The sequence below is a fragment of the Lycium barbarum genome, chromosome 6 (genome assembly GCF_019175385.1).
Source record: "Lycium barbarum isolate Lr01 chromosome 6, ASM1917538v2, whole genome shotgun sequence".
Lineage (NCBI taxonomy): Eukaryota > Viridiplantae > Streptophyta > Magnoliopsida > Solanales > Solanaceae > Lycium > Lycium barbarum.
In genome coordinates this window covers 1,987,528-2,013,389 of record NC_083342.1, presented here as the reverse complement: position 1 = coordinate 2,013,389, position 25,862 = coordinate 1,987,528, and the positions used below count along the sequence as shown (strand labels likewise).

General features: G+C 35.3%; 3 protein-coding genes across 7 annotated transcripts; 2 read left to right on the top strand and 1 right to left on the bottom strand.

The window, feature by feature from the left end:
* The first annotated feature begins 525 nt into the window (after nt 1-525).
* LOC132600424 (ruvB-like protein 1) lies at nt 526-7,517 on the top strand. The gene is made up of 12 exons (XM_060313580.1): nt 526-692; nt 2,349-2,537; nt 3,101-3,232; nt 3,342-3,491; nt 3,649-3,804; nt 4,605-4,739; nt 4,916-4,981; nt 5,091-5,197; nt 6,299-6,398; nt 6,512-6,603; nt 7,002-7,071; nt 7,154-7,517. The coding sequence occupies exons 1-12, from the start codon at nt 612-614 to the stop codon at nt 7,241-7,243; spliced, it is 1,368 nt and encodes a 455-aa protein (XP_060169563.1). The 5' UTR covers nt 526-611; the 3' UTR covers nt 7,244-7,517.
* A 4,234-nt stretch (nt 7,518-11,751) lies between these two features.
* Nucleotides 11,752-21,213, top strand: LOC132600423 (4-hydroxy-3-methylbut-2-en-1-yl diphosphate synthase (ferredoxin), chloroplastic). 4 transcript variants are annotated; one of them, XM_060313577.1, is made up of 21 exons: nt 11,767-11,909; nt 13,105-13,255; nt 14,032-14,277; nt 14,844-15,001; nt 15,641-15,747; nt 15,839-15,939; nt 16,022-16,098; nt 16,354-16,473; nt 16,565-16,795; nt 17,266-17,382; nt 17,473-17,547; nt 17,627-17,704; nt 17,965-18,024; nt 18,125-18,187; nt 18,359-18,503; nt 18,597-18,735; nt 19,279-19,356; nt 19,461-19,620; nt 19,793-19,891; nt 20,000-20,104; nt 20,820-21,213. In XM_060313577.1, the coding sequence occupies exons 3-21, from the start codon at nt 14,067-14,069 to the stop codon at nt 20,919-20,921; spliced, it is 2,226 nt and encodes a 741-aa protein (XP_060169560.1). In that variant the 5' UTR covers nt 11,767-11,909; nt 13,105-13,255; nt 14,032-14,066; the 3' UTR covers nt 20,922-21,213. The 4 variants fall into 4 exon arrangements, with proteins under 4 accessions (XP_060169559.1, XP_060169560.1, XP_060169561.1 ...); XM_060313576.1 differs by lacking the exon at nt 13,105-13,255 and having other exon boundaries at nt 11,752-11,909; XM_060313578.1 differs by lacking the exon at nt 13,105-13,255 and having other exon boundaries at nt 11,909-12,032.
* A 2,683-nt stretch (nt 21,214-23,896) lies between these two features.
* Nucleotides 23,897-25,421, bottom strand: LOC132600422 (early nodulin-20-like). Of its 2 annotated transcripts, none has more exons than XM_060313575.1 (2): nt 24,905-25,421; nt 23,897-24,333 (listed from the first exon to the last, which is right to left on the bottom strand). In XM_060313575.1, exons 1-2 carry the CDS (start codon nt 25,158-25,160, stop codon nt 24,089-24,091), a joined length of 501 nt encoding a protein of 166 aa, XP_060169558.1. In that variant the 5' UTR covers nt 25,161-25,421; the 3' UTR covers nt 23,897-24,088. The 2 variants fall into 2 exon arrangements, with proteins under 2 accessions (XP_060169558.1, XP_060169557.1); XM_060313574.1 differs by having other exon boundaries at nt 23,897-24,348; nt 24,905-25,406.
* Between the last annotated feature and the right edge of the window lie 441 nt (nt 25,422-25,862).

The following is a 25,862-nucleotide window of genomic DNA, read 5'->3' as shown; positions in this document are numbered from 1 at the left end:
TAAAAAGGAACTGAAACATTAAATTTAAAAGTCAATTTTTTTTTATTGCTAGAATGCCTAATATATATTATTTACCAATTATTTATCTTGTCTTCTACTATTTCAAAAAAGTAACGAGCAGTCACTTGTACTTGTAAGTAGCATATAATAGATTGTTCTAATTAGTTTTTTTGTGGGAGTGGAGCATCACTTATTTATAGTTTTCTTCAAATTTTTATGCTATTTCACCTATTTAAAAGTATTTATTATAATTATATCATTTTATAAAATACTAAAAATTAAAACCCCATGGGCTTACGCCCCGTGTCTCGGAGCTTACGCCTCACTGAGGCAGACGTAAAACGCCCCGCCTTACGCCCTCGCCTTTTAAAATAGCGTGTTTTTAGATAAGGTGACACTTATTATGGAACGGAGGCAGCAGTACAATTCAGGGGGTTATTTGAAACAAGTGAAAACAAGATGGTTTTTTTTAGCACATTACAATTTTCTTTCTTCAAAACCTGACTTTCGCCTCCATTAGAGCTTTGAACCTTGTGTTAAACCCCAGACAGTGAAAAAGAAAGGCTAAAGAGACACATAAAAGTAGAAAAAAAAAAAGAAAAAAGAAGAAGATGAGGATAGAAGAGGTACAATCAACCACTAAGAAGCAAAGAATTGCAACACATACTCACATTAAAGGCCTTGGTCTTGAGGTAACTTCCTTTAACACCTAGCCCCTTTTTGACCTTTTTTAGGATTTTTTTTTTTGGTTAAATTGTTTTTATTTGGTGTTTGGTTTTGTGGGTTTGTGAGTTTTGGTGTTAAATTTGCATAAAGTTGCTGTCTTTTGCTGGTTTAACTTAACCCCTTCTTGGCCTTTGTCTACTGTTTTTGACCTTTTAGGAAATCTTTTTGGTTAAGTTGTTCCTTTTTGGTGTTTGGATTTATGGGTGTTTGAGTTTTGATGTTAATTTTGCATAAAGCTGATATCTTGTGCTGGTTTAACTCAACCCCCTCTTTGCCTTTGTCTACTGTATTTGATCTTTTAGGGTTGTTTTTTTTGGTGTTTGGGTTTATGGGTTTGTGAGTTTTGGTGTTAAATTTGCATAAAGTTGCTGTCTTTTGCTGGTTTAACTTAACCCCTTCTTGGCCTTTGTCTACTGTTTTTGACCTTTTAGGAAATCTTTTTGGTTAAGTTGTTCCTTTTTGGTGTTTGGATTTATGGGTGTTTGAGTTTTGATGTTAATTTTGCATAAAGCTGATATCTTGTGCTGGTTTAACTCAACCCCCTCTTTGCCTTTGTCTACTGTATTTGATCTTTTAGGGTTGTTTTTTTTGGTGTTTGGGTTTATGGGTTTTTGAGTTTTGGTGTTAAATTTGCATAATGCTGATATCTTATGCTGGATTAACTCAACCACCTCTTGGTCTCTGGCTACTATTTTTGACCTGTTAGGAAATTTGTTGCTCTTATTTGGTGTTTGGGTTTAGGGGTTTTGGTGTTAAATTTGCATAAAACTGCAATCTTGTGCTGGTTCTACTCAACTCCTACTCGCCTCGTCTACTTTTTAGAGCTATTAGGATATTTTTTGGGTGAACTTGTTTTTATTTGATGTTTGGTTTTATGGGCTTTTGAGTTTTGCTTAATACATAGACAACCGCTTGAACTTGCCAGTAAATTTCATTTTGACACTCGAACTATGATTTATGCATGATGAGTGTTCCTATTAGACACTTTTTTCTTCAAATTTCATTAAAGCTTTTGTGGGTGTTCTCAAGTGCACATTACGCAAAATAAGTAACACTTTTTTTTTTGATGAGGTAAAACTTAAAATAAGTCAACACTTACAATATATTACTTTATTTAATTATAGGCATTAGTCTCAGTAAGTGATGTCTATAATTAAAGGAGATAACATATTTATTCTGGTTAAAATTTAAATAAAAAGTACAGGAACACTTTTATCATGTGTTCGCTCAATTGAAACAAGCCGTAGTTCGAGTGTCTAAATGGAATTTACCAACAAGTTTAAGGGGCTGTGGATGTAGTAATCCTTTTGAGTTTTGGTGTTAAATTTGCATAAAGCTGCTATCTTGTGCTGGTTTTACCCGACTCCTTTTCGTCTCTGGTTACTATTTAATACCCTTTTCCTTGGAGATTTTTTGGGTTAGTTTCATTTTTTTTGGGAGTTTAGCATTGAGGGATTTTGTGCTTGGCTGCCATAATTCCTTGAAGTTTTAATCTTCTGCTGCTTCTTTAGTTACCTAAAAGGCTAAAACTTTCTTGCATTTTCATGTTTAAGTTTCATGTGTGTGTACTGATTTGCTGACAAATGGGTGATTAAACATGATTATGTTGTGTTATATGGTAGCCCAATGGGACACCACTACCATTGGCAGCTGGGTTTGTGGGTCAGGCAGCAGCCAGAGAAGCTTGCGGGCTTGTGGTTGATATGATACGCCAAAAGAAGATGGCCGGTCGTGCTTTACTGCTAGCGGGTCCACCTGGTACGGGAAAGACAGCTCTCGCCCTTGGTATAGCACAAGAACTTGGAAGCAAGGTGCATTCTTTATACTCTTTTTAGTTCTAGATTTAATACTTATATTTTATTGTACTGATAATATTTATTAAGCTTTATTTACTAGTATTGGAAGGAAATGGGCTCAAATAGAGTGGAATTCATATAAAGGTTTCAATGGTTCAAATAGCCAAGCATAACTAGCTTAGGGTTGAGGCGCAGTTGATTGATTGGACCTTGATAATATTTGGGATGATTGGGCATTGTAAATGTTCCTTGTTTGTTGATATGAAGCTTACTTATAGCCTGTTTCGCCAAGCTTCTAGGAAAAAAGTAGTAGCAGAAGTAGTAGCTGAAAAAAGTAGCTTTCCCTAGAAGCAATTTTGAAGCCTTAGCGAAGGATAAATTGTTGCTCTGATGTTAGCAAAAGCATTTTTCAAATTGATTAACCAAACACAAACTGCTACTCTCCAAAAGTATTTTTTCGAAAAGCACTTTTTAAAATAAGCAGATTTTGAAAGCTTGGCCAAACAGGCTATATTACTTTTATTAGGATTAGCGACCCGAGATTATCATAACTGGTGGCATTGACTTTAATGTTGCAGGTTCCATTTTGCCCGATGGTTGGATCCGAAGTGTATTCATCAGAAGTGAAAAAAACTGAGGTCTTAATGGAAAATTTCCGCCGAGCTATTGGTCTCCGTATCAAAGAAAATAAGGAAGTTTATGAAGGAGAGGCAAGTAGATAGTCTATCACTTTTCTTGTCTTTGACGCAATAATTTTGTGATGATTAGTTTTGATGCGTTGTGACTTTGATCTTCATATTTTAAAATTTCTAAATGTAGGTGACTGAACTGTCTCCAGAAGAGGGTGAGAGTGTGACAGGTGGATATGGTAAAAGCATTAGCCATGTTATAATTGGGTTAAAAACTGTGAAAGGTACCAAACAGTTGAAGCTTGACCCTACAATATATGATGCCTTAATTAAAGAGAAGGTAAGTGTCTGCAACATATCTGCCAGTGAAGTATCAGATCTGTTAATGCGTTTGATAAATAGGATAATGAAGAAATACAATATTTCCCTCTTTTTAACATCAGACTTTTGAATACTAGATTGACCATTTTTTTCATGCTTCCATGATATGTGTGCAGGTAGCTGTTGGTGATGTCATTTACATTGAAGGAAATAGTGGAGCAGTTAAAAGAGTGGGCAGAAGTGATGCTTTTGCCACAGAATTTGATCTTGAGGCGGAGGAGTATGTCCCTCTCCCTAAAGGAGAGGTTCACAAAAAGAAGGAAATAGTCCAGGTTCGTCTCATTTCTTGTTCTGCTATGGCACAAATAAAGATTACCCTGGCATTGTATACATGTAGCTGATTGTTGTGCTTCTTTTCCAAATAGTTAATTTGTTCTATGGCTTAGTCGTGAAATATCCTTATTTTAGGTGCATTATAGATCGTAGTTTGTGGCGTCCAAGGGTGTGACCTAGTGGTCAATGAAATGGGTTGAAAACCATGAGGTTTCAGGTTCGAATCCCAGCGGAGTCAAAAAAACATTAGGTGATTTCTTGGTGGTTAGAGTTACCTGGTACCTGTGCTGGTGGGAGGTAGCAGGTATCCCCGTGGAATTAGTTGAGGTGCACGCAAGCTGACCCGGACACAAACGGCTATAAAAAAAAATATCTGTAAATCATATGGAGGAGCGAGGAAACAGATTTCTAAGATACTGCGATGACCAGGAATTGAGGCTCCTGGATTTGAAGGATGTAATTGGAAGAGGTATTATAGTCCATGGCATTAACAACCTGATATAGTGGTATGTTTATAAGCCGCCAAGAAGTACCTGCTTTTGACACAAGAATTTTTATGATGAAATCAGCTGTGTCCTAATTGCAATATTTATTTAGTTAGTTTTTGTACATCAGATCTTTTGCTTATCCCTACATGCCATGATTGCTCGCTTGTGAGATTTACATACAAACTAATATGCAATTCCAAGTATCTGCATTTTTGTTTTGGACAAAACGGTATCACTACTTTAATGGCCTTTTGTGAGGGAAGCCGAACAACAAAGATTTCTGTACTTACTGCGGTATTGTTTTCCGCCAGGATGTTACATTGCATGATCTTGATGCTGCAAATGCACGACCACAAGGAGGACAAGATATATTGTCCCTTATGGGTCAAATGATGAAACCTAGGAAAACTGAGATTACTGACAAGTTGCGACAAGAGATAAACAAGGTACTTCTGATCTATTGGTGTGAGTAGTCCTCTGGATAAATGCGTACAAATTCATGCTGCTTCATGCATGCTGATTACTGTCCAATTGGCTACTCTGGATATTTTCACGAAGTGTGTATGAGACTGTGAATTTTAGTATTTAGCATAATGGTTATGATGGGCTTATTTCACTGTAGGTTGTCAATCGTTATGTTGACGAAGGTACTGCTGAGCTTGTTCCTGGTGTCTTATTTATCGATGAGGTTCGTTCATTCGACACGATCGTGCTTATAATGGGGAATTTTCATAAATAAAATCCATTTAATATCACATCCCACCTCCGGTTAATTAATTTAAAAAACGTTTTGGCAGGTTCATATGCTTGATATGGAATGCTTTTCGTACTTGAATCGTGCCTTGGAGAGTTCACTGTCTCCAATTGTGATTTTTGCCACTAACAGAGGCATTTGTACTGTCAGGTATGAGTGTTTATGCTAAACCAACATTCAAAAATTCATCAAGTTGGAAAGTTTCCATTATGTTGATATCGTTATTCTGGGGCTTTTGAAATTTGCGTTCTAGCTGCATTTTATCATACATCAAATAATTGCATGCTCAAAGAAGTGCCTATTAAGTAGGCGTTTGGCCATGAAAACCAGATATTTTTCACTTTTTTTGGAATTTTGAAGTTGGAGTTGTGTTTGGTTATAGTTTTTGCAAAGAATATTTGGTTGTTTGAATGTAGTGAAAGTGAAAAAAAGTGAAAACAAGGTTTTAGGTTTTTTCCAAATTCCAAATACAATTTCAAATAAAGTTGTATTTGGAATTGTCATGGCCAAACGCTGATTTCCAAATAAAGTGAAAAATTTCCGGAAAAAAGTGAAATTCTCATGGCCAAACGGGTCCTAATTATTCCATGATGCTTCTAATTTGCTAAACTTATTCTATATCGGTGGAAGTAGGGGTGGCAAAACTAGCCCATGAAAACATGACCCGCTCAACTCATTTAAGTAATAACCCCCCATTTATTAGCTTAGCTCATTTTGACCAGCCCAATTCTGCTCATCTAAAATCTGGGCTAATATGTAGCTCGAATTGACCAATGAGAAACTGTCATTTTTTTATAAAAAGATTTTGTTATATGTTATATATAGCCATGGAGAAAAGTTTTATTAGGTACGTAAACAAATTATAAAGAAACTAAAACTTGGTAAGAATTGAGCGGGTCGGGTTATGACCAGTTTCTTAGCTCATTCTGCTCAAATAACTTTAGGCAGGCCATTGACCTACCCATTAATTAACATTGTCCATTTTGGCCTGCCCAAATTCCCCGACCATTTGACACCCCTAAGTGGAACAGGACAAATTTCACTTTTCTATATCAAACATGCTTATAACAAGGGATGCAATTATAGATTTTAAACTGCAAGAAATGTGAGATGTATGAAAAGTCTGAACGTAATTACTTGATGGATTCCCCATTTTGGCTTTGTAGACACCTCAGATGTATGTATTGATACATGTGATGCATGACATAACTCAGTTGTCACTAACAAATTGACAAATGTATTTCTTTGCAGAGGAACAGATATGATTAGTCCACATGGCATTCCAGTTGACTTGTTAGATCGGTTGGTGATCGTCAGAACTGAAACTTATGGTCCAGCTGAAATGATACAGGTTCGGGCTAGTTTCTTCAACATTCATTTCTATGACTTATTGATCTCAACCTGAACATGTGCAATGTCATTGCATTTTATTGACTAATGTTTTTTTTGGGAGTGTCTGGACAGATTTTAGCGATACGTGCTCAGGTGGAGGGACTAGAGATAGATGAAGAAAGCCTTGCTTATTTGGGAGAGATCGGACAACAAGCTTCCTTAAGGTCGGGTTTAACTTCTTTTATATAACTCCAGATGTCAAATCATTTTTAATTCAGAAAAGCATTAAAAAATGCCCCTAGAGTATGCAAAATTCACAACTTTGCCCTCCGTTAATAGCTTGGCTCCCATGCCCCTGCCGTTACTTAATTGGGCCAAAAATGCCCTTATTTCTCACAAAAATTAACTGATCGTGATTAGAAGATTAATAAGGACATATTTGGACCTACATGCATACGTTAGGGCATATTTAGTCCAATTTAGTTCCTAACTGAAATTATGCAACAACTTGTGAAGTTACATTTATGAAGCAACTTGGTTATTGTAGTGAATTTTCTCACCAATTTTAGGCATCACGTAGGCTCATTCTGAGTAACTGATGTTCCATTCTTCCCTTTGTCAGGCATGCTGTTCAGCTGCTATCGCCTGCCAGTGTAGTTGCCAAATTGAATGGTCGTGACAAAATCTGCAAGGTACTTTGGCCGATCACGTTCTTTTTATCATTTGCCTTTGTGAAACTCCGGAAGATATTTACTTAGCCGTTCACTTTTTCAGGTGGATCTAGACGAAGTGACTTCATTGTACTTGGATGCAAAGTCTTCTGCACGACTTCTTCAGGAGCAGCAGGATAGATACATCTCATGATAAATTATACTATAATATCAATTCTCTAGCTTTATTTTCGAAGGTGCTTATATCCAAAATTGCATTTTGCAAGTTAGTTTGTTTCATTTAAGTCTTTGCTGTCTTCTGTAACCGAAGCACTGTAATTCTCTCATGAGATTGCTATAACAAGGCTTCTAGAATAGTAATATACATCAGAGAGTCAGAGATGAACCTGTTTGTTTCATTTGTGTGGAGGCTAATCAATTCTGATACTCTTGCTGTAAATATATATGTTGCAGCCTTCTTGTACTAATGGCTGTTGTTCTTTACGAGATATTTACATTGTCATAAACCCTAGAAAGGCAGTTCGACGCACGGAACATCTTGCCTCAACACAGAATGCGGGTAGGGTTGCTTCTCAGGAGGTGTAATGTAGACAGCTACTTTGACGCGAGTATCAATGGTTGATTCACCGTTCGAACTCGTGACCTATAAGTTACACACAATTCTACGATTGGTCGTCACGCTGTCTTGAACCCTAATCCTGGTAAATAGTAATCAGTACTTTAACATCTGACGATGAATCTATTTTCTTCTCCCCATTAATTTATTTTTTAGAAGCTTCGTGTTCAGTTCCTTTGTTATTACCATCAGTATTAAGGTTAAGTTGGCTTCAAGCCCTCTACGAGAGAAACACAGGCAGGTTAAATTTATTTACAAGTGCAACAATTTTTTCCTGCAACAGTCCAATGCATACAGCTGTTGTTACTACAATTGTTACATTAAGTAGTTCAACAGAAAAAAAAGTTAGGATATAAAGTGTTGGACATATTTTTTTGGTTTTCTCTTGGTGTTTGGTATTCGTATTAGGTTCTAATTAATTTGAATTTGCGCCGCATAAGGCCATTAAAGGGGGAAGCGCTCCCTACTATCCCCTCCGTCCCAATTTATGTGATATAGTTTGATTGGGCACGAAGTTTAAGAAATGAAAAAAATGCTTTTGAATCTTATAGTCTAAAATAAGCTAAAGAAATGTGTATGGTTATAGATCATCTCGTTAAACGTGAAAGGTAAAGTTTAAAGTTCAATTGTTACTAAATAAGGAAATGTATCATTCTTTTTGGGACAGACCAAAAAGGTAAGTGTATCACATAAATTGAGACAGAGGGAGTAGGATTTTTTTCATACTCGAGACTCGAACCCGAGACTCTGGTTAAGTGTGCAGGAACTTGGTGGTAGTTGTTAGCTATGTTGCTCGGACTCTCCAAAAATGTTAACAGATGCGTGTTGGATTTTTCAAAAGTAATGTATTTTTAGAGAATCCGATACGGGTGCGGCATCCAAAAGGAAGAGTCTACGCAACTTAGGCTGTTAGGCATACTCATAGACTGCGAGGCCTTCAGAAAAAGTCGAACAAATTGACTAGGCGCGAATAGTATTAGATCTTAGGGGTCGTTTGGTACACGGTATTAGCTGGGATATCTCAGCACAAACTGTGCAATTAATTTTGTACCATGTTTGGTAGAAGGTATAAATTTATTCCTTTGTACCATATTTGGTAGAAGGTATAAATATACCTTGTACCAAACAAAGTATAAAGTGCATCCCAAACTTAAAGATGGGATATCCCATCTTATCTCATTAATCTTGGGATTATTTTATCTCATCTCTTAGATGAGATAAATTAGTTCCAAGAAATGGGTAAATTAGTCCCAAGAGATAAAATAAATTAGTCCCAAAATTATAAACCTGATATAATTTTATCTACGTATCAAACGACCCCTTAAGTATTTTTGAACTGATACGATTTATATGGACCATCAAGGAATAACCAAACATACCACAGCAGTAAAATCTTTTTTGTTCAGCACAAGTAAAAATGAGTAAATAGTGAATCTGATTTTCAAAAAAGAAAAGTAAAAAGTGCTGTAATACGAAGAAGACAAATTTACTTTCCTCCATATGTAAAAGGTGTTGCATCTTATTTTCACATGTTAAACGATATAACCAATAGGAAGAGAACACGTGGCATTGTCCTGTGTCCTTTTTCTTTTTTTCCACAGTCCGGTTCTTTTTTGTCTAAACGTACCAAACTATGGTTAGTTATATTTCTTGCTAAAATGGAATATCGCCGAATAGATTCCCTCTAGTGTTGCATCTCAGTCCTTGTACTTTTGACTAATTAAACTTCCGTCCACAACTTTCTTTTATTTGTCATGCTTCACTTTTTTGTTTGGCTCCTACATTTTGTCCATTTTCATTTGTTGAGGAAAAAAAAAAAAGAAAAAGGAAAAAAAGCAAGAGGATGAAGCCCTATCAGATTCAGCAATATTTTGAAAATTCTTTTGATGGTTCTCATAATATTTTACGTGCTACAATAGCTAAATGTTGTTCAGAAATTAAAATGCACAATTGTTCTCTTATTTTACATCTTAAAAGAGGTTGAGAATTGAGAAACCTACATAGTAAGTACTATTTTTTAAAGTATTCTTTCACATCCTTCTCATACTATTTTATTTTGTATATTAATATTTTTAACTCTCTTTTCCATAACACATCCTTTTTTTTTTTTTTTTTTTTTTCTCTTTTTTCTTTTTTTTAAATTTTTTCTTTTCTTTCGAGCCGAGGGTCTATCAGAAATAACCTGTCTACCCCATAAATGTAGAGATATGGCATGCGTACATCGTATCCTATCCTCTCCAAAATTCACTTGTGGGACTACATTGGTATGTTGTTGTATATCTACTTTGACTTGGAATGAGGAGGAAGTATTTCAATTTATTTTCTTGGTATAGAAATGATTATTGTTTCAACGATGAAAAAATGACATTTGGATTCTTGACTGTTGATTCAAACTTTTAGAACTCAATTTAGTTTCTCCCATTTCATTTCCAACTAATATTATAATAGGTATTTGGTAATATCATTTTCTCATTAAAATATGGTCAAAGTAGACGAAAGATGAATTATGTGTTACACGTGAGATTGAAGTTCCAAATTTTTAGACCTCAATTATTGTTTCGTCCTTATCAATTGTGTTTTTTTTTTTTTTTTTTTTTTTATGACATGAGAACCCGCAGTCGCTACTCTTCGGGTGCGCACAGGGTAAACCCAGCTCCTGTGCAATAGCTCGCAAACCACACAGAAGAGGTAATCCGCACTAGGCAAGCCCCGTGCCACGAGCTCAACCCAGAAGGCAAATCCCTTGCTGTCGTAGGCAGGGGGTTTCGAACCTAGGACTTCCATTATGAAAGGACTTCCATTATGAAAGTCCCATGCTCAACCAACTGAGCCACCTTGCGGGTGGATTTTCATGAAGTAATACACTGTTAATATCCCTTAAGTTGGTTGCTCCCACTTTCCAAATTAAAATTTGAATATCCCATCGTTCGGTACGCAAACTCAATTATTCCGGAATGATAATTCTAGATTATAATCCCGAGATTAATTTATTCCATCTGGAAGATGGGATAAAATAATCTCAAGGTTAGTGGGAAAAGGTGGTATATCTCATCCTTAAAATTGTGCTTCATTTTATACTCTGTTTAGGAAAAGATATAAATTTATACCTTCTATCAGACATGATACAAAAAATTAGTGCTGGGATATCCCAGCTTATACTATGCACCAAACGACCCCGAAGTGGGAGCATAAACCAACGTAAACGCTCCTTTTGTTTTCACTCTTTTGAATATTGTATTTGGGTTGGATGCCAATTGTTTGATTCGACCAGTTATTTTAATAAATTTATATCATATCTATTTTTCAATCATTTTTATTTATATAGTTGAAATTAAATTTTTGAAAACTGTCTCAATCATCTCAATTCTTTTCCGCATCTATACGTTCAGTTAATTCAAATAAGAGAATATAACTTCGCTAAATTTTCTATTTCTTTGGTTCATGAAGCCTCTTGGGAGTCTATATTCTCAAACTGAATTGTAAATGATGCTGCACAATCTTTTGAATATATGATTTCCCTAATAAAGTAGTTAATCCTTTCGTTGAGTAAAAAGTTAAGAGAATAAGTTTACTATTTTTTTTTGACGAAAACAATTGTTTTTTTCTATAAACAATTCATCTGTGAAAAATAGCTTGAATTAGTTTAGCGAGTGATTTCCCACAAGAGAGATTTGAGATCAATTCCTCTCGCCATAATATTTTTAGTCTGAGCTCATCGCACTGGACTTATCTAGTGCGGTTTATATTTTCTGTGTGGTTTATGAGCTATTGCACCAGAAACTAAATTTACCCTGAGAACACCAGAAGATAGCGGCTTCGGATTACCTAGTTACAAAAAAAGAAATAGCTTAACTTGTAGAAAACAGAACAAAACCATTTGGTGGATCAAACTATTATAAAGCAAAATACTGGGGCTACAATTATAAAGACAATTACCGGTCATTTCACGCCATTTGCAAATTCTTACTACTAATTAAATACAAATATTGCCAATGTGACCACAAATAAGATAGCAGTACAAAAAGATACCGGACATTTTCTCTCTTTGTCTGTATTCACAGTTGCCTAATCTGTGAGGTACAAGTAATATTTCAATCTTCTTTCTCTCCCATTTATTCTGAAACTCATTTCATAACAAGTCCTTCTCATAATTCACCTACCACAAAATTCTTTGTTCTTGATTCTTCTACTACTCTTTCTTGGTTATATCAAGACTAGTCTTGATTTTTTTACTATTGACTTGGTGAGTTAGTGTTATCTTTTACTCTATCTCTTTATTTTGTTGAAACCCCATTTGGATTATATGAAATTCTTGAAGAAAAATTCCAAATTTTTTGCTAAATTGATTACTTGATCATATTGCTAAGTAAGTTGTTGTTAGTTTGTATTTTCAGCTGAGTTTTGTTTGAATTGTCCTTTAGTTTTTTTTTTTCTTCTGTTAATTTTTAGCTGGATTAGTTTGAATTGCCCTGCTCAAATCTTGATTTTTGACTATTGACTTGGTGAGTATTGTTATTTTTCACTCTTATCCTTCTTTTTTTTGGTTGTTGAAAACCCATTTGGATTAGAGGAAATTCTTGAAGAAAGTTTCAACCTTTTGTTAAATTGATTACTTGATCATATTGCTAAGTAAGTTGTTGTAGTTTCTTATTTTCAGCTGAGTTTTGTTTGAATTTCCCTGCTCAAATCTTGGTTTGTTTGTTTGTTTTTTTTTTTTTTTTCTGTTGTAATTAGAGTTCAAAGACTTCAGCTTGATCCCCAAAGTGAAAGATATCAACTTGGTTCACAAGGGATTTGAGAAAGACCCTTTTTTGGGCAAGTTAGGCTGGTCGACCCAAAATAATTATATTCGCTAGCCAAATATACAAAAAAAAAAAAAAAAAAAAAAAAACTATTATGTATCGAGAATTGTATATTTTATGTATATTATACACTACTATACACAAAATATACATTTGATGGATATTATTTTGGTGGGCGCTATTTACGTCTTCTTTTTTTTTTTTTTTTGGGTATATCAAGACTAGTCTTGTTTTTTTACTATTGACTTGGTGAGTTAGTGTTTATTTTTCACTCTTATCTCTTTTTTTGTTAAAAACCCATTTGGATTAGAGGAAAATCTTGAAGAAAGTTTCTATTTATTTGTTAAATTGATTTATGTGATCATCATATTCATAGTAAGTTGTTGTTATTTGTTATTTTCAGCTGAATTTTGTTTGAATTGCCCTTTGTTTCTTTTTATGTTACAGTTAGAGAATATACTTCAGTTTTATCCTATCTTTTTGGTTTTTTATCTGAAGAATTAAACTAAAATAGCGATATGTATAATCCATATATAATGTGTATAATCAGTATATAATCTATATCTACCGGCTAGGAAAGTAAACTGTGAATCTGGCTGGCTATATGTGTAAAGATCCCCCTTTTTTTTTATTAAGCACCGGGTGTCCGGGTCTCTTTGAGCCCCGACTAATCCCGGGGGTGCACAGGCCCTCGGCAAGGAGTTTCCCACAAGTGCACCACGGGTAGTAAAGATCCCCCTTTTTTTGTGGATATATCAAGAAGTCTTGGATTTTGACTCTTGACTTGGTGAGTTAGCGTTTATCTTTCACTCTATCTCTTGTTTTGTTGAAACCCCATTTGGATTAGAGGAAATTCTTGAAGAAAGTTTCAAACTTTTGTTAAATTGATTTATGTGATCATATTGCTAAGTAAGTTGTTTTCAGCTGAGTTTTATTTGAATTGGCCTGCTCAATTCTTGGTTTGTTTCTTTTTTCTTTTATACTCAGTAAGAGTTCAAAGACTTCAGTTTTATCCCAACAGTGAAAGATTATCAACTGGGTTGTTGTAGTTTCGTATTTTCAGCTGAATTTGTTTGAATTGCCGTGCTCAAATCTTGGTTTATTTCTTTTTCCATTGCATTAAGAGTTCAAATACTTCAGTTTTGTTTCAATTGTGAAAGATTATCAACTGGGGATTTGAAAAAGACCCCCTTTCTTTTATTGAAGAATGAACCTAAATAGCCGGGACACCCAACCGTTTAAACTAAAATAGCCAACAGATATATATGTATAATCCATGTATAGTATGCGTATAATCAGTGTATAATCTATGCCTACCGGCTAGGAAATGTAAACAGTGAATCTGGCTGGCTATTTGTGTAGAGATCCCCTTTTTTTAGAGGGGGGGGGGGGGGGGTGGATGGGAGAGTTGGCTTCCTCAGCTGGCTAACTGAATTTTGGTGAATATTGAGAATTTATAGCCAGCCCCAACTAGCTTGGGATTGAGCTGTAGTAGTTGTAGTTATGGATTCTTTTGTTTTGTTTTGTGACATTTAATGTAAATTTGGTTGAATTATGTTTCAGGAGTGTGAAGATAGAGATTTGGGTGATTGATAAAAATGGCGGCAGGAGCTGTTCCAGCTTCATTTACAGGCCTAAAGAGCAAAGAAAATGGTTTGGGGTTCGCAAAAAGTATGAACTTCGTAAAAGTTTCTGACTTGCAGAGGGTTAAGTTTCGGCGAACCAAGGTTTCTGTTATAAGAAATGCAGCAAATTCTGGTCAAGAAACCATTGAACTTCAGCCTGCCTCAGAAGGGAGTCCACTACTAGGTAAGTACTGCAGAGCTTCTAGTACTTTGCGCGTTAAACAGTTTTGAATTCAATCTATTACTAAGTTTTAGCTTTCAAGAATTTTGATCTGTTATATGAAGCTGCAAGCAGTGGCAGATCTAGAGCACAATCTACGGACTCATCGGAACCTAGTAACTTTTACCCTGACCCTGTATATATTTATTAAGAAATTCATGAAATATCTATAAATATTTGATTGTGAACCTAGTTATTATTCTATATTGACTTGAAGCCATTGTATTGACCTATTAACTTCAAATTCTGGATACGCCTCTTGCTGCAAAAGTAGTGGAAGAAAATAAAGGATACTAATTGAGAGATTATTTATGTTGTAGGAATCTTTTAGGGAACGTGTAATAAAAACTTATTTCGAACAAGTTTGCAGCAACTAACTTTCTCTTAGATGTTTGTGGATGCTACTTATAGGGAATTTAAATTTGGCATTTTGATATCCTACAAAAAAATTCATGTTATATTTTTGAAGTGAAGCAACATATTTGTTTGTATTCACTCTCTGATGACTGATGTATGGCTTCTTGATACAGTTCCTAGGCAAAAATATTGTGAATCCATACACAAAACTGTCAGAAGAAAGACCTGCACCGTGATGGTTGGGAACGTGGCTATTGGTAGCGAACATCCAATTAGAATTCAAACAATGACCACAACAGATACCAAAGACGTTGCTGCAACAGTAGAACAGGTTCTCCTTCTGCTTCACAATTTAAATGAGAAGTGCCAGTCCGCTCTCCTAAGTTAATACTGATTATTTGAATTTGTAACTTTACATGCCAACTTTATTTACTTATTTTTACCTAGTTTTGGTTGCATTAAACCTCATTTAGAATTTAATGCAACATATCACCATAAATACTACTCCCTCTGTTTCAATTTGTTTGTCTTAGTTTGACTTGGCACGGAGTTTAAGAAAGTAAAGACTTTTGAATCTTGTGGTCTTAAAATAAAGATATGTACAATGAACCAAAGTGCCCTTTAATCTTGTGGTATTAAACATGCCATGTGAGATGTTGAAATAAAAGAGTTGCCAAATTAGGAAAGAGACATTCTTTTTGAAACAGACTAAAAAGGTAAGTAAGCAAACGAATTGAAATAGAGAGAGTACTTGATCTGATTGTGTGAAGATTTCTTCCCATCTGAGTTTGGAATTATTTACCAAGCTTTCTACTTAATCATATAAATCAATTCTCAGCCCATGAGGCAAATTCTTGTTTTCGAATTGAACAATGATATGCATGCTATATCTCAACATGCCTCTGTAATGAGCATGAAAACTTAAAAGACTAAAGAAGTTTAGCCATGATGCTAATTCCTGTTTATGTAGGTGATGAAAATAGCTGATGCAGGAGCTGATATAGTTCGAATTACAGTCCAAGGGAAGAAAGAAGCTGATGCATGTTTTGAAATTAAAAATTCTCTGGTGCAAAAGAAGTAGGTTTCATTTTTCATCAGTATATCTGATTATTTCATGGACTTGATGATATGAGCATATTTTTATTTCATCAATGTTCTGCACATGCAGTTACAACATCCCTCTGGTGGCTGACATTCATTTTGCTCCTTCCGTTGCACTTCGAGTGGCAGACTGCTTTGACAAAATACGTGTCAATCCTGGAAACTTTGGTATTTCATCCTCTGTCTACGTGATGATCTTTTTTGGAAGAGCCAGGAGAATAGCTATGATCTAACATTTAATTGTTTTCAGCTGACAGGCGGGCCCAGTTTGAGCAATTAGAGTACACCGAAGATGACTATCAGAAAGAACTCGAGCATATTGAGGAGGTCAGACTATCCCTCACTAGTATGATTACTGTATTTTTTTAGGGATAATTTCAAAGACTTCCGTCCAAGTTTGGGCTCATAACACTAACCTCCCTCGTGGTTTACGATATTAAGCTTACCTCCCTTATTATAATTTATTTGTAACAATTTTTTATCATGGAGCATATTCCTGGACATAATTTGGTCCTCCATTATGACGTCTAGCCATCTACCTCTTTGCTGAGTCTAATCCAGTTTCGTTTTGAAATGCTTCAGGTCTTTACACCATTGGTGGAAAAATGTAAGAAGTATGGACGGGCCATGCGCATTGGAACAAACCATGGGAGCCTTTCAGATCGCATTATGAGCTATTATGGGGACTCACCTAGGGGAATGGTGAGCAGTAACTGAATTACTTATCTAGAATATTCTGTCTTAGCCATTGTTGTTGTATTCTTTAACTTTGTATCATCTAAATTTGTAACAGGTTGAATCAGCATTTGAATTTGCACGAATTTGTAGAAAGTTGGACTATCACAATTTTGTCTTCTCAATGAAAGCCAGCAATCCAGTAGTTATGGTTCAGGCGTATCGACTTCTTGTAGCTGAGATGTATGTTCAAGGATGGGATTATCCTTTACACTTGGGAGTTACTGAAGCTGGTGAAGGTGAGGATGGAAGGATGAAGTCTGCAATCGGTATTGGCACACTTCTTCAGGTATACTATTTTATCCTGGATGAATAACAGTAAATGCTGAGCATCTTTTGAAAGTAACATATTTATTCCTTTTGATGTTTCCAGCTTCATTTAGACAAGTTTTCAAGATATCCAGATATTTTGTACTCAGTCATACATATTCAGTGATTCAAGCAATAGGGTAGTTAATTTCTGTCAAAAAGAGGAAAAAGCAAGAATTTATTTGTTAAATTATGCTAAAGAGAAAACATAATTAAGGTAAATGCTGTAATCTGCTCAATTTGAATGGCTTCATCGAGGACAGAAAATACATACTCGTGATTTATCAAATTTCAATTTTAAAAGGTTAACTGTGTTTACGCCCAGAAAATTAGTACAATAATGTAACCTAATCTGATACAGTTCCTTACTTTTTAAAATGCTTGCTGTGGCGTTATCATCATAAATGTGCTGCTCTACTTTCTGAAGAAGAAAAAATTATATTCATGCAGGATGGTCTGGGTGATACAATAAGGGTTTCCCTAACTGAAGCTCCAGAGAAGGAGATAGATCCCTGTCGACGGTTGGCAAACCTTGGAAAAAGAGCAGCTGCGCTTCAGCAAGGAGTGGTATTGTTTTCATCACACATGGTTGCTAATGAATGTGCTTTAGAACCTTAAGTTTTGACAAAGTAGTAAGAATTCCACTTCCTTTATCAGGCCCCTTTTGAAGAAAAGCACAGACATTATTTTGACTTCCAACGTAGGTCAGGGGAATTGCCAGCTCAAAAGGAGGTCAGTTTTAAAAACTGAGCAGATTTGGTATGTGAGGTTTCATTTTGTGAAGCAAACAAATGTTTGATTTTTGTAACAGGGTGATGAAGTAGACTACAGAGGCGTGTTGCATCGAGATGGTTCTGTTCTCATGTCTGTTTCATTGGATCAATTAAAGGTCTTATCTGGCACTTCTCTAAGCATAATTTGTAATATATGATTCTGCTTATTGATTTCTGCACATGCTAATTCTTGCTAACGTGGAATATATCAACAGCCTCTTAAACTTACTAGTAAATTTCATTTAGGCACTTGAGCTACGACTTGTTCCAATTGAGCACTTCAACTAATGATAAAGTGTTCCTATTAAACATTTTCAATTCAAATTTTGAAAAAAACTTTTGCACGTGTTCTGAAGCGTATCTTTTGGTTTTGCAGACCCCTGAACTTTTGTACAGATCATTAGCGGCAAAGCTTGTCGTTGGCATGCCATTTAAGGTCTTAATCTACAGCTTTCATTGCACTGTGTGCTAAAACTTATTCTTCTCCTCTTGTTGTGCACCGTCTTTGTACTAACTTATAATCAGTGTCGATTCAGGATCTGGCAACTATAGACTCAATCTTGTTGAGGGAACTTCCACCACTAGATGATACAGATTCTGTAAGGGCCCTTTTCTTTTCTATGTAGTAATTTAAGTATTCTCGTTGATGCTCCGGCTAATGTGTGTTAAACTTTAGCATTTCTAGTGCTCGTTATTTTGCTATGTCCATTTTGTTTACCGAAGCTGTGATGTGACTTGGTAGTCAATTTTTTTGGCTGCACGATGAACAGCGTCTAGCTCTCAAGAGGTTGGTCGACATAAGCATGGGAGTTATTACTCCTCTCTCAGAGCAATTGACAAAGCCATTACCCAATGCCATGGTCTTGGTTACTCTGAAGGAGTTGTCTGGTGGTGCTAACAAGCTTCTTCCAGAAGGTGTGATAATTGTCTTTTGTTATGTAAGTTCTTTGAATTGATTATCTTCCAAAGGGGTTGGTAATCAGGCTAGACCTGGAAACCTCCCTGTAGGTACACGATTGGTTGTGTCTGTGCGTGGCGATGAATCACAAGACGAGTTGGAAATCCTTAAGAGCACTGATGTTACTATGATTCTTCATAATCTGCCATATACAGAGGAAAAAGTTGGCAGGGTTCAAGCAGCCAGGAGGTATGTTCCATCTAGATTAAAACTATTCAAGTTCTCTTAGGGGTCGTTTAGTTGCCTTGTTAGAGTAATGCAGGGATTAGTTATGCAAGGTTTAGTAATTCATGTAGAGTATTAGTTATTCCATCTTCTACCCTGCCTAAATAATACATAGATTCCCTTATAGCTTATACATGTGTTAGTTATGCGGGATTGTAAACTGGTAATCAAACACTGTACTTGGTGTGTTGAATTTTATACATACATAGCAACTAAATAGTAAATACCAAACATGGTACTAATTATGCTGGTAATGCATGAATAATTCACTTCCTAACCAACAACCAAACGACCCCTTACAATAAATCAGTTACAAGTTATCCATGGCGGGCATAACCAAATATGATACATATCATTTGTACAAACTTGGCATAAGCAAATATGATACATATCATTTGTATAAACTTTCTAAAAGGCAGACATTACGACAGAAAACTACTTAGCTGCTGCTTTTTCCAAGTTTTACTTCTTTTGACTCTAATAACTTGAACATATCTGCTGTTGCAGGCTTTTTGAGTATCTTTCTGAGAATTCCTTGAACTTTCCGGTGATTCATCACATACAATTTCCCAAGGACACCCACAGGTATGGCCAAAAAGTCATGAATGACCTACAACGGACATGTGGAGGTTTTTTTTTTTTTTTTTTTTTTTTTAATAATTTAGCTTACGACAATTTCAACATGACAGGGATGACTTGGTGATTGGTGCGGGGACAAATGCCGGAGCCCTCTTGGTAGATGGGCTTGGAGATGGTCTTCTCTTGGAAGCTCCAGACCAGGACTTTGATTTTCTTAGAAATACATCTTTCAATTTGCTTCAAGGTTGCAGAATGCGGAACACAAAAACGGTAATGCAGAGTGAATGGATACAGCAAGAATCATGTTGAGAATATAATTATGTTAATAAAGCGTGCTCTCTCTAACAGCTTAAGCTTTTAGATGAGATTGTCACACACTTTAACAAATCTGATCCAATCTATGGTAATAATACTCATTTTTATATCTGTTTATACCTTCCAGGAGTATGTGTCATGCCCATCCTGTGGCAGAACTTTATTTGATCTTCAAGAGATAAGCGCTCAAATAAGGGAAAAGACGTCACACTTGCCTGGTGTTTCGGTAATTATGCGACCCTAATGCTTACTGTTGTTGAATATCTTAAATTTCTGAGTATATATTCTGATAGTAAATAAAACAACTCGTGTTATGTTTTATTTTCCTTTTCAGATTGCCATCATGGGTTGCATTGTGAATGGACCTGGGGAGATGGCTGATGCTGACTTTGGATATGTCGGTGGTGCTCCCGGGAAGATTGACCTTTACGTCGGCAAGGTACCAAAGCTTTATTTCCCTTATTTCAGTACTGCTCTCCACATCTAAAAACTTCCTTGCTAGTGATGTAAGATGCATATGACTTGATGTCATTGAAAGTATAAAAACTAGAGTCAACAATGCCTCTTTAGCCATCATACACACCTAAAAGAGTAAAAAATCTCTAGATGCACACACGCTACATCTCCCTGCAACAATGGTCAGGGGCGGATGCAACTTACTGTTATCGGGTTCATCTGAACCCAGTACTTTTGATGCATAGCATAAATTTATGTGAAGTAAAATCACCAAAAGTGCAACAAATAGTAGATTTGAACCCATAATGTTAAAACATATAATATGTTCAATGCTAAGAACCTTAAATCCTAAATCCGTATCCGGCAATGGTTGTTATTATCTCTCAACTAACTAAAAGAATACCTTCATATCACAGCTAGTAGTCCTTCAAATGCACATAATTCACCCAAACGTAGCTAAAGAAAATGAAATTATTCGATGTGCTTTTTTGAAGGAATACCAATTAATTCTACCCAGAACTTGCTTGTGATTGAGGAGTAGTAGTTGTCGCTAGCTTTCAAATTTTGTACTACTTGTGACTTATATTTTTCGATTACTACAACAATAACTATGCCTCAATTCTAAACTAGTTGGTTAGGCTATATGAATCCACACTGACCATATGTTTCGACTTTTTGGTGAATTGAATTTCTACCAGACGGTGGTGCGACGAGGTATTCAAATGGAGCATGCAACAGATGCATTGATCCAGCTAATTAAAGATCACGGTCGCTGGGTGGATCCTCCTACAGAGGAATAAGATTAATATTGCAGATTTTAACAGATCGAAATGATGCAGACTCTTATCAACTGGATAATAACACAGCCAGCATAGCAACTCCAGAGAGCTGCCATTTCCAAGAAGAAGAGATGTAGCTTTTAATGTTGATGTATAATTCCATGTATCATGCAAATGCAGAATATTATGTATCAATCAACACAAGTTCCCAGTCCCCTTCTTGGGAATCTAGTGAAATAGGTTGTAGCATTGTTTATTGATGGCTCATCTATTCGGTACTAATAACAAATGAGTTTTTTAAGTTTTATAACAATGTTTAAATCTTAGCGAAAACAAGACAAAATAGTTGATGGATAGGCTACACCAATAGGACACTGACACGGTTCCATGCAATTATTATCGATAAAATATTTAAGTTTTATCGTGTTTCTTCAAATTATCGAAAAGTTGCCCGTCGCTTTAGCCTTAGTTGGGACACTCCCTTTGAGTAAATCATACTCATCATATGCAGCTTCTCCCTTTCTTTTTGGTTAAATACCCGGAACATCCGCTGTTATACATACACACAAACACACTCAAAGGTGTAGCCTAACATGGAATATCAGAGTTCAAATTATAATGAAAAAATTGCTAGTTAATTTTTCTTCTATCTCTTTAAACTTTGATGGCCGAAATTGTCCAATATTAATGGGAGGTTATTTTATCGAGTGAATTAGTTTGATGCCTAACCTAACCCAAACACTACTCTTACTAACTCTCTCAAATTTGATTAACTGTATGACACAAAATAAGAAAATTCACATAAAGGCGAGACATTTTTTCTGCATTTAACTTAGCTGCTAAGCTGTAATCATGTTTTCAGTAATAAAAGATACTTCCTTGTTAGGCCGCCTTAAGATCCGCATTGCGAGTTAGCGACAAACAAAAAAATCGATACAGACAAAAAAACTGTGATGCCTAGTTTTTGGTTCCACATGCTTCTTAACTGTACTTTAGCCCATGTTATATGGGATTTACCGACAGATCTGTACAGGAAACTTCCTTCTGAGACGAGAAGTTCTAAAGAAAAAGAGTCAATAGTTGCTAAGTAAGCTAAGTAATGAAAGTTCATATTTTCAACTTTTCCATAAAAACGCCTTCAACAAACCCTGAAGAATACGCTAAACTTTACGGAGCTGAATCCTACTGTGAGCCTTATTACCCTTGACAATAACCTAGGGTCGTTTGGTTTTTGCATGATGGTATTGAAATAATAATACTTTGCATAAAATCTCGTATAAGATATTCTGTTTAGTTGGCTGCATGAAACAAATTAAAATAATCGTAACATAACTGATTTAGAGTTGAGGTGGCCATAGTAAAGCAAACAATGCTGAATAAAATATGAAATGTCATAACATTTCTTTCATTATTAATTATGACATAAATAATTCTTATACTTTAATTCTTTTATTTATTAAACCTGCACTATAATTTGGAGCATAATTAGTATGTGAACCAAATGAATCCCTATGATGAATCCCTTACATAGGAGTATTAAACAAAAGGGGAAAGAGACTAAATTATGCTATATGATACTTAAAAACAGAAAAATAAATGCACCAAGTAAAGAAGCAAACTAAATTCCTCAATCACGAAAGCAATTGTAGCAAGTACTATAAATTAAACCGACTCCAAAATAGTACTACTCCAGTGTTATTCAGTGAATAGAGAATCAAACAAATAGTAATGAAATTCTCTAATGCTACAAATATATTCATCATTAAAGATATATATAAGCACCATAGATTTGTACTCCATATACTGTGATATATGCAGAAATCTTGCATATGACGCATGCAACTCAAAGAAAATCTCTCCTGGCAGCATTTACCCGAACTGTGCTTGTCGGATATTCTGCCTCCGCTGTTTGTAAAACAATGCTCCAAGACCTACAACACCGCCGCGATCACTCCGAATGCTACTCCAGCCTTTTTTCCACCGTTCATTCCATCACCGAACGACAACAACTAATAGTTGAGGTGTGTTTTAATAAACAGATGGTGATAGTAATTAATACAGGTAGGAATATGGAATAACTAATAGTTAGGTTGTGAAACTCGCGAAAAAACGACACTTGAGATTTGAACTTAGAAGTCCCTCAAGGTGAATTTTGAACCCCCTAAATCATTGAACCAACCTCTTCTCTTGTGTTTAGGGTATTCAAAATCTATAAATGTATATAAAAAATTAAAAAATACATTATATATACGGTGTAATTTTTTGCAAGAGTATTCGGGTGAACACTCTCCCCAGCTTTAGATCTGCCCCTGTTCAAATGCGTTTTTGATTATTGACTCTTTTATATATGAATTTTTAAGGAGCATGCAAAAGAGAAATGTGACAGATTAATTAATATGGGACTGAAAGAGTAAGCATCGGCAAAAATAGCAAATCAAACTTCTATAGAATTACACCAACTCCAAAATAGATTGTTATTCAGTGAATAAAGAATCAAACAAATATAATGAGATTCTCGAATGCTACAAATATATTCATGAAGATCTATAAGCACCATAGATTTGTGTTACTATCATGTATAGTAATGCTATATATATATATATATGTAGAAATACTGCATTGCATATGAAGCATGCAACTCGAAAGTCTCTCCGAGCAGCGTACCCGAACTGTGCTCGTCGGATATTCTGCCTACGCTTTTTGTAAACCGATGCACCTAGACCTACACGCCGCCGTGATTACTCCGAATGCTACTTCCACCATTCATTCCATCGCCTGACGACGAAAACTAATAGTTGATAGTTGAAGTGTGTTTTAATAAATAGATGGTGATAATCCGGTATGAAAATAGAACAATTGATAGTTAGGTTGTGAAACTCGTGAAAAAGTGATACATCAGATATGTTTTTGATCATTAATCCTTTTATTTTTTATTTTTTTAAGGGGCGTGCAAAAGAAAAATATGACAACTAATATTGGACTGAGAGAGTAGCGCATCGTCAAAAATAGCAAATCAAACTTCTATAGAATTACACCAATACCAAAATAGTACTACCCCAGTGTTATTCAGTGAATAAAGAATCAAACAAATATAATGAAAATTCTCGAATACTACAAATATATTCATGAAGATATATAACATAATGTGATATACTATGTGGAAAGATTGCATTATGAAGCATGCAAACTCAAAGAAAATCTCTCCTAGCAGCGTACCCGAACTGTGCTCGTCGGATATTCTGCCTGCGCTTCTTGTAAACCAATGCCCCCAGACCTACAACACACGCCGCCGCTATCACTCCGAATGCTACTCCTGCCTTCTTTCCGCCGTTCATTCCACCATCGGACGACGACTCGTTCACCTCGACTGTAGTCTCGTGGCTTATATCACTCGCAAACGAGTCACTCGGAGCCGGAGCAGGAGATGGAGTACCTGTTGGCAAAAACTCTGTTGGAAAAACACAATAATAGAATTATTTATTAGCAAAAATAATAAGTAACACTCAAAAAATCAAACATACTAGATAGTATTATAAGCTAGCTTTCAACATAAGTTTTGGATCAGATTTTAAAAATTTATCGTTAAATATTTGTTTGGCTATGAAATTTTATCAGATTTTGAAAATTTATCTTAAAAATATTTCCAAGTTCTAAAAACTAGACAAGTTTCACTTTCACTTACAAAATTTCAATTTTTTTCTAGTAAAATACATGTTCAAACAGAACTTGAAGTTCCAAAAATCACAACTTCAAATTTTAAGTTTCAAGTTGCGACTTCAAAATTCTATGGCGGTCAAACGAGATTAGTAAATAAACTAGTAGTAATGATTGAGTACACTGTCCTAAATAATTATTTCAAAAATGTTAAATATTTCCTCCTGACTAAACAAATCTTCTCTATAAGAAGAAGAGCAGGAACAACAAAATTTAGTTACTACAAAAACCAGCAAGTTAATTGATATTATAAGATAGTAGTAATAGTAGTAATAGTTTGCCATCATTACCTCCGTCCATAGGTGACGGTGCCGGAGAAGAATATGGAGAGCGATCTTCCGGCGAAGGCGCCGGCGGAGAACTTAACGGTGACTCTGACGGACTTTCAGGAGTCGCAGCGATTGGCGGTGGAGAACTTAGATCTCCACCGGATTCCGGTGACGGTGCCGGACTTGGTGAATTTTCAGGTATATGTGAACAAATACATTGTTGTATGGACAAAATTGCAAAGAGAAATGTCATACACAACACGTGAAATTTCGCCATTGCTAATAAAACTGTATGTCTTTTTTTTTTTCCTCCTTTTTTCAGAAGATCTGCAATATTGAAAAGTATATTAAAGTAAATGATTAGCAATTTTAATGATGCATTATGAAAAGGGAGATCTGGAAGATAAATAGAGTAGTTAGTGTGAAATTGAAGTTGTAATGAGTAAAATGCAGTTAAAGGCGCAGTTTGACAAAAGCATGTTACTTTACTCCCTCTGTCTTTGTACAAATTTATATGATGCAGTTAGAATTTCCATTTCGAAACTCAAAACTCCTTATTTTTATTTTTGCCGCGAATTCCGACACAAAATCTTTTAAATTTTAAAAATAATAATTTAAGTATTTAGAAATTTCATAAAAATATTTTACGCTCTTCGTCTCAGATTATTTATCGTGATTGCTAAAAATAATTATCTCAAATTATTTATCGTTTTAAAAGTTCAAAGCATAATTAATATATTTTTCTCCAATTTACTCTTTGTCATTAATAGAAATGACGCATAAATAGAATAAATATTTAATGAAGAGAGATTATAACTTAGACATAAACAAGGATAAAGTAGTTCAAATATCCCTCTTAATTAATATATTTCTTAAGGGGCGTATAACCCAAAAAAACGACAAATAATTTGAGACTGAGGGAGTATTTCACAATAATTAATATTCTCAGTTTCTAATTTATGTGATACATTTTCATATT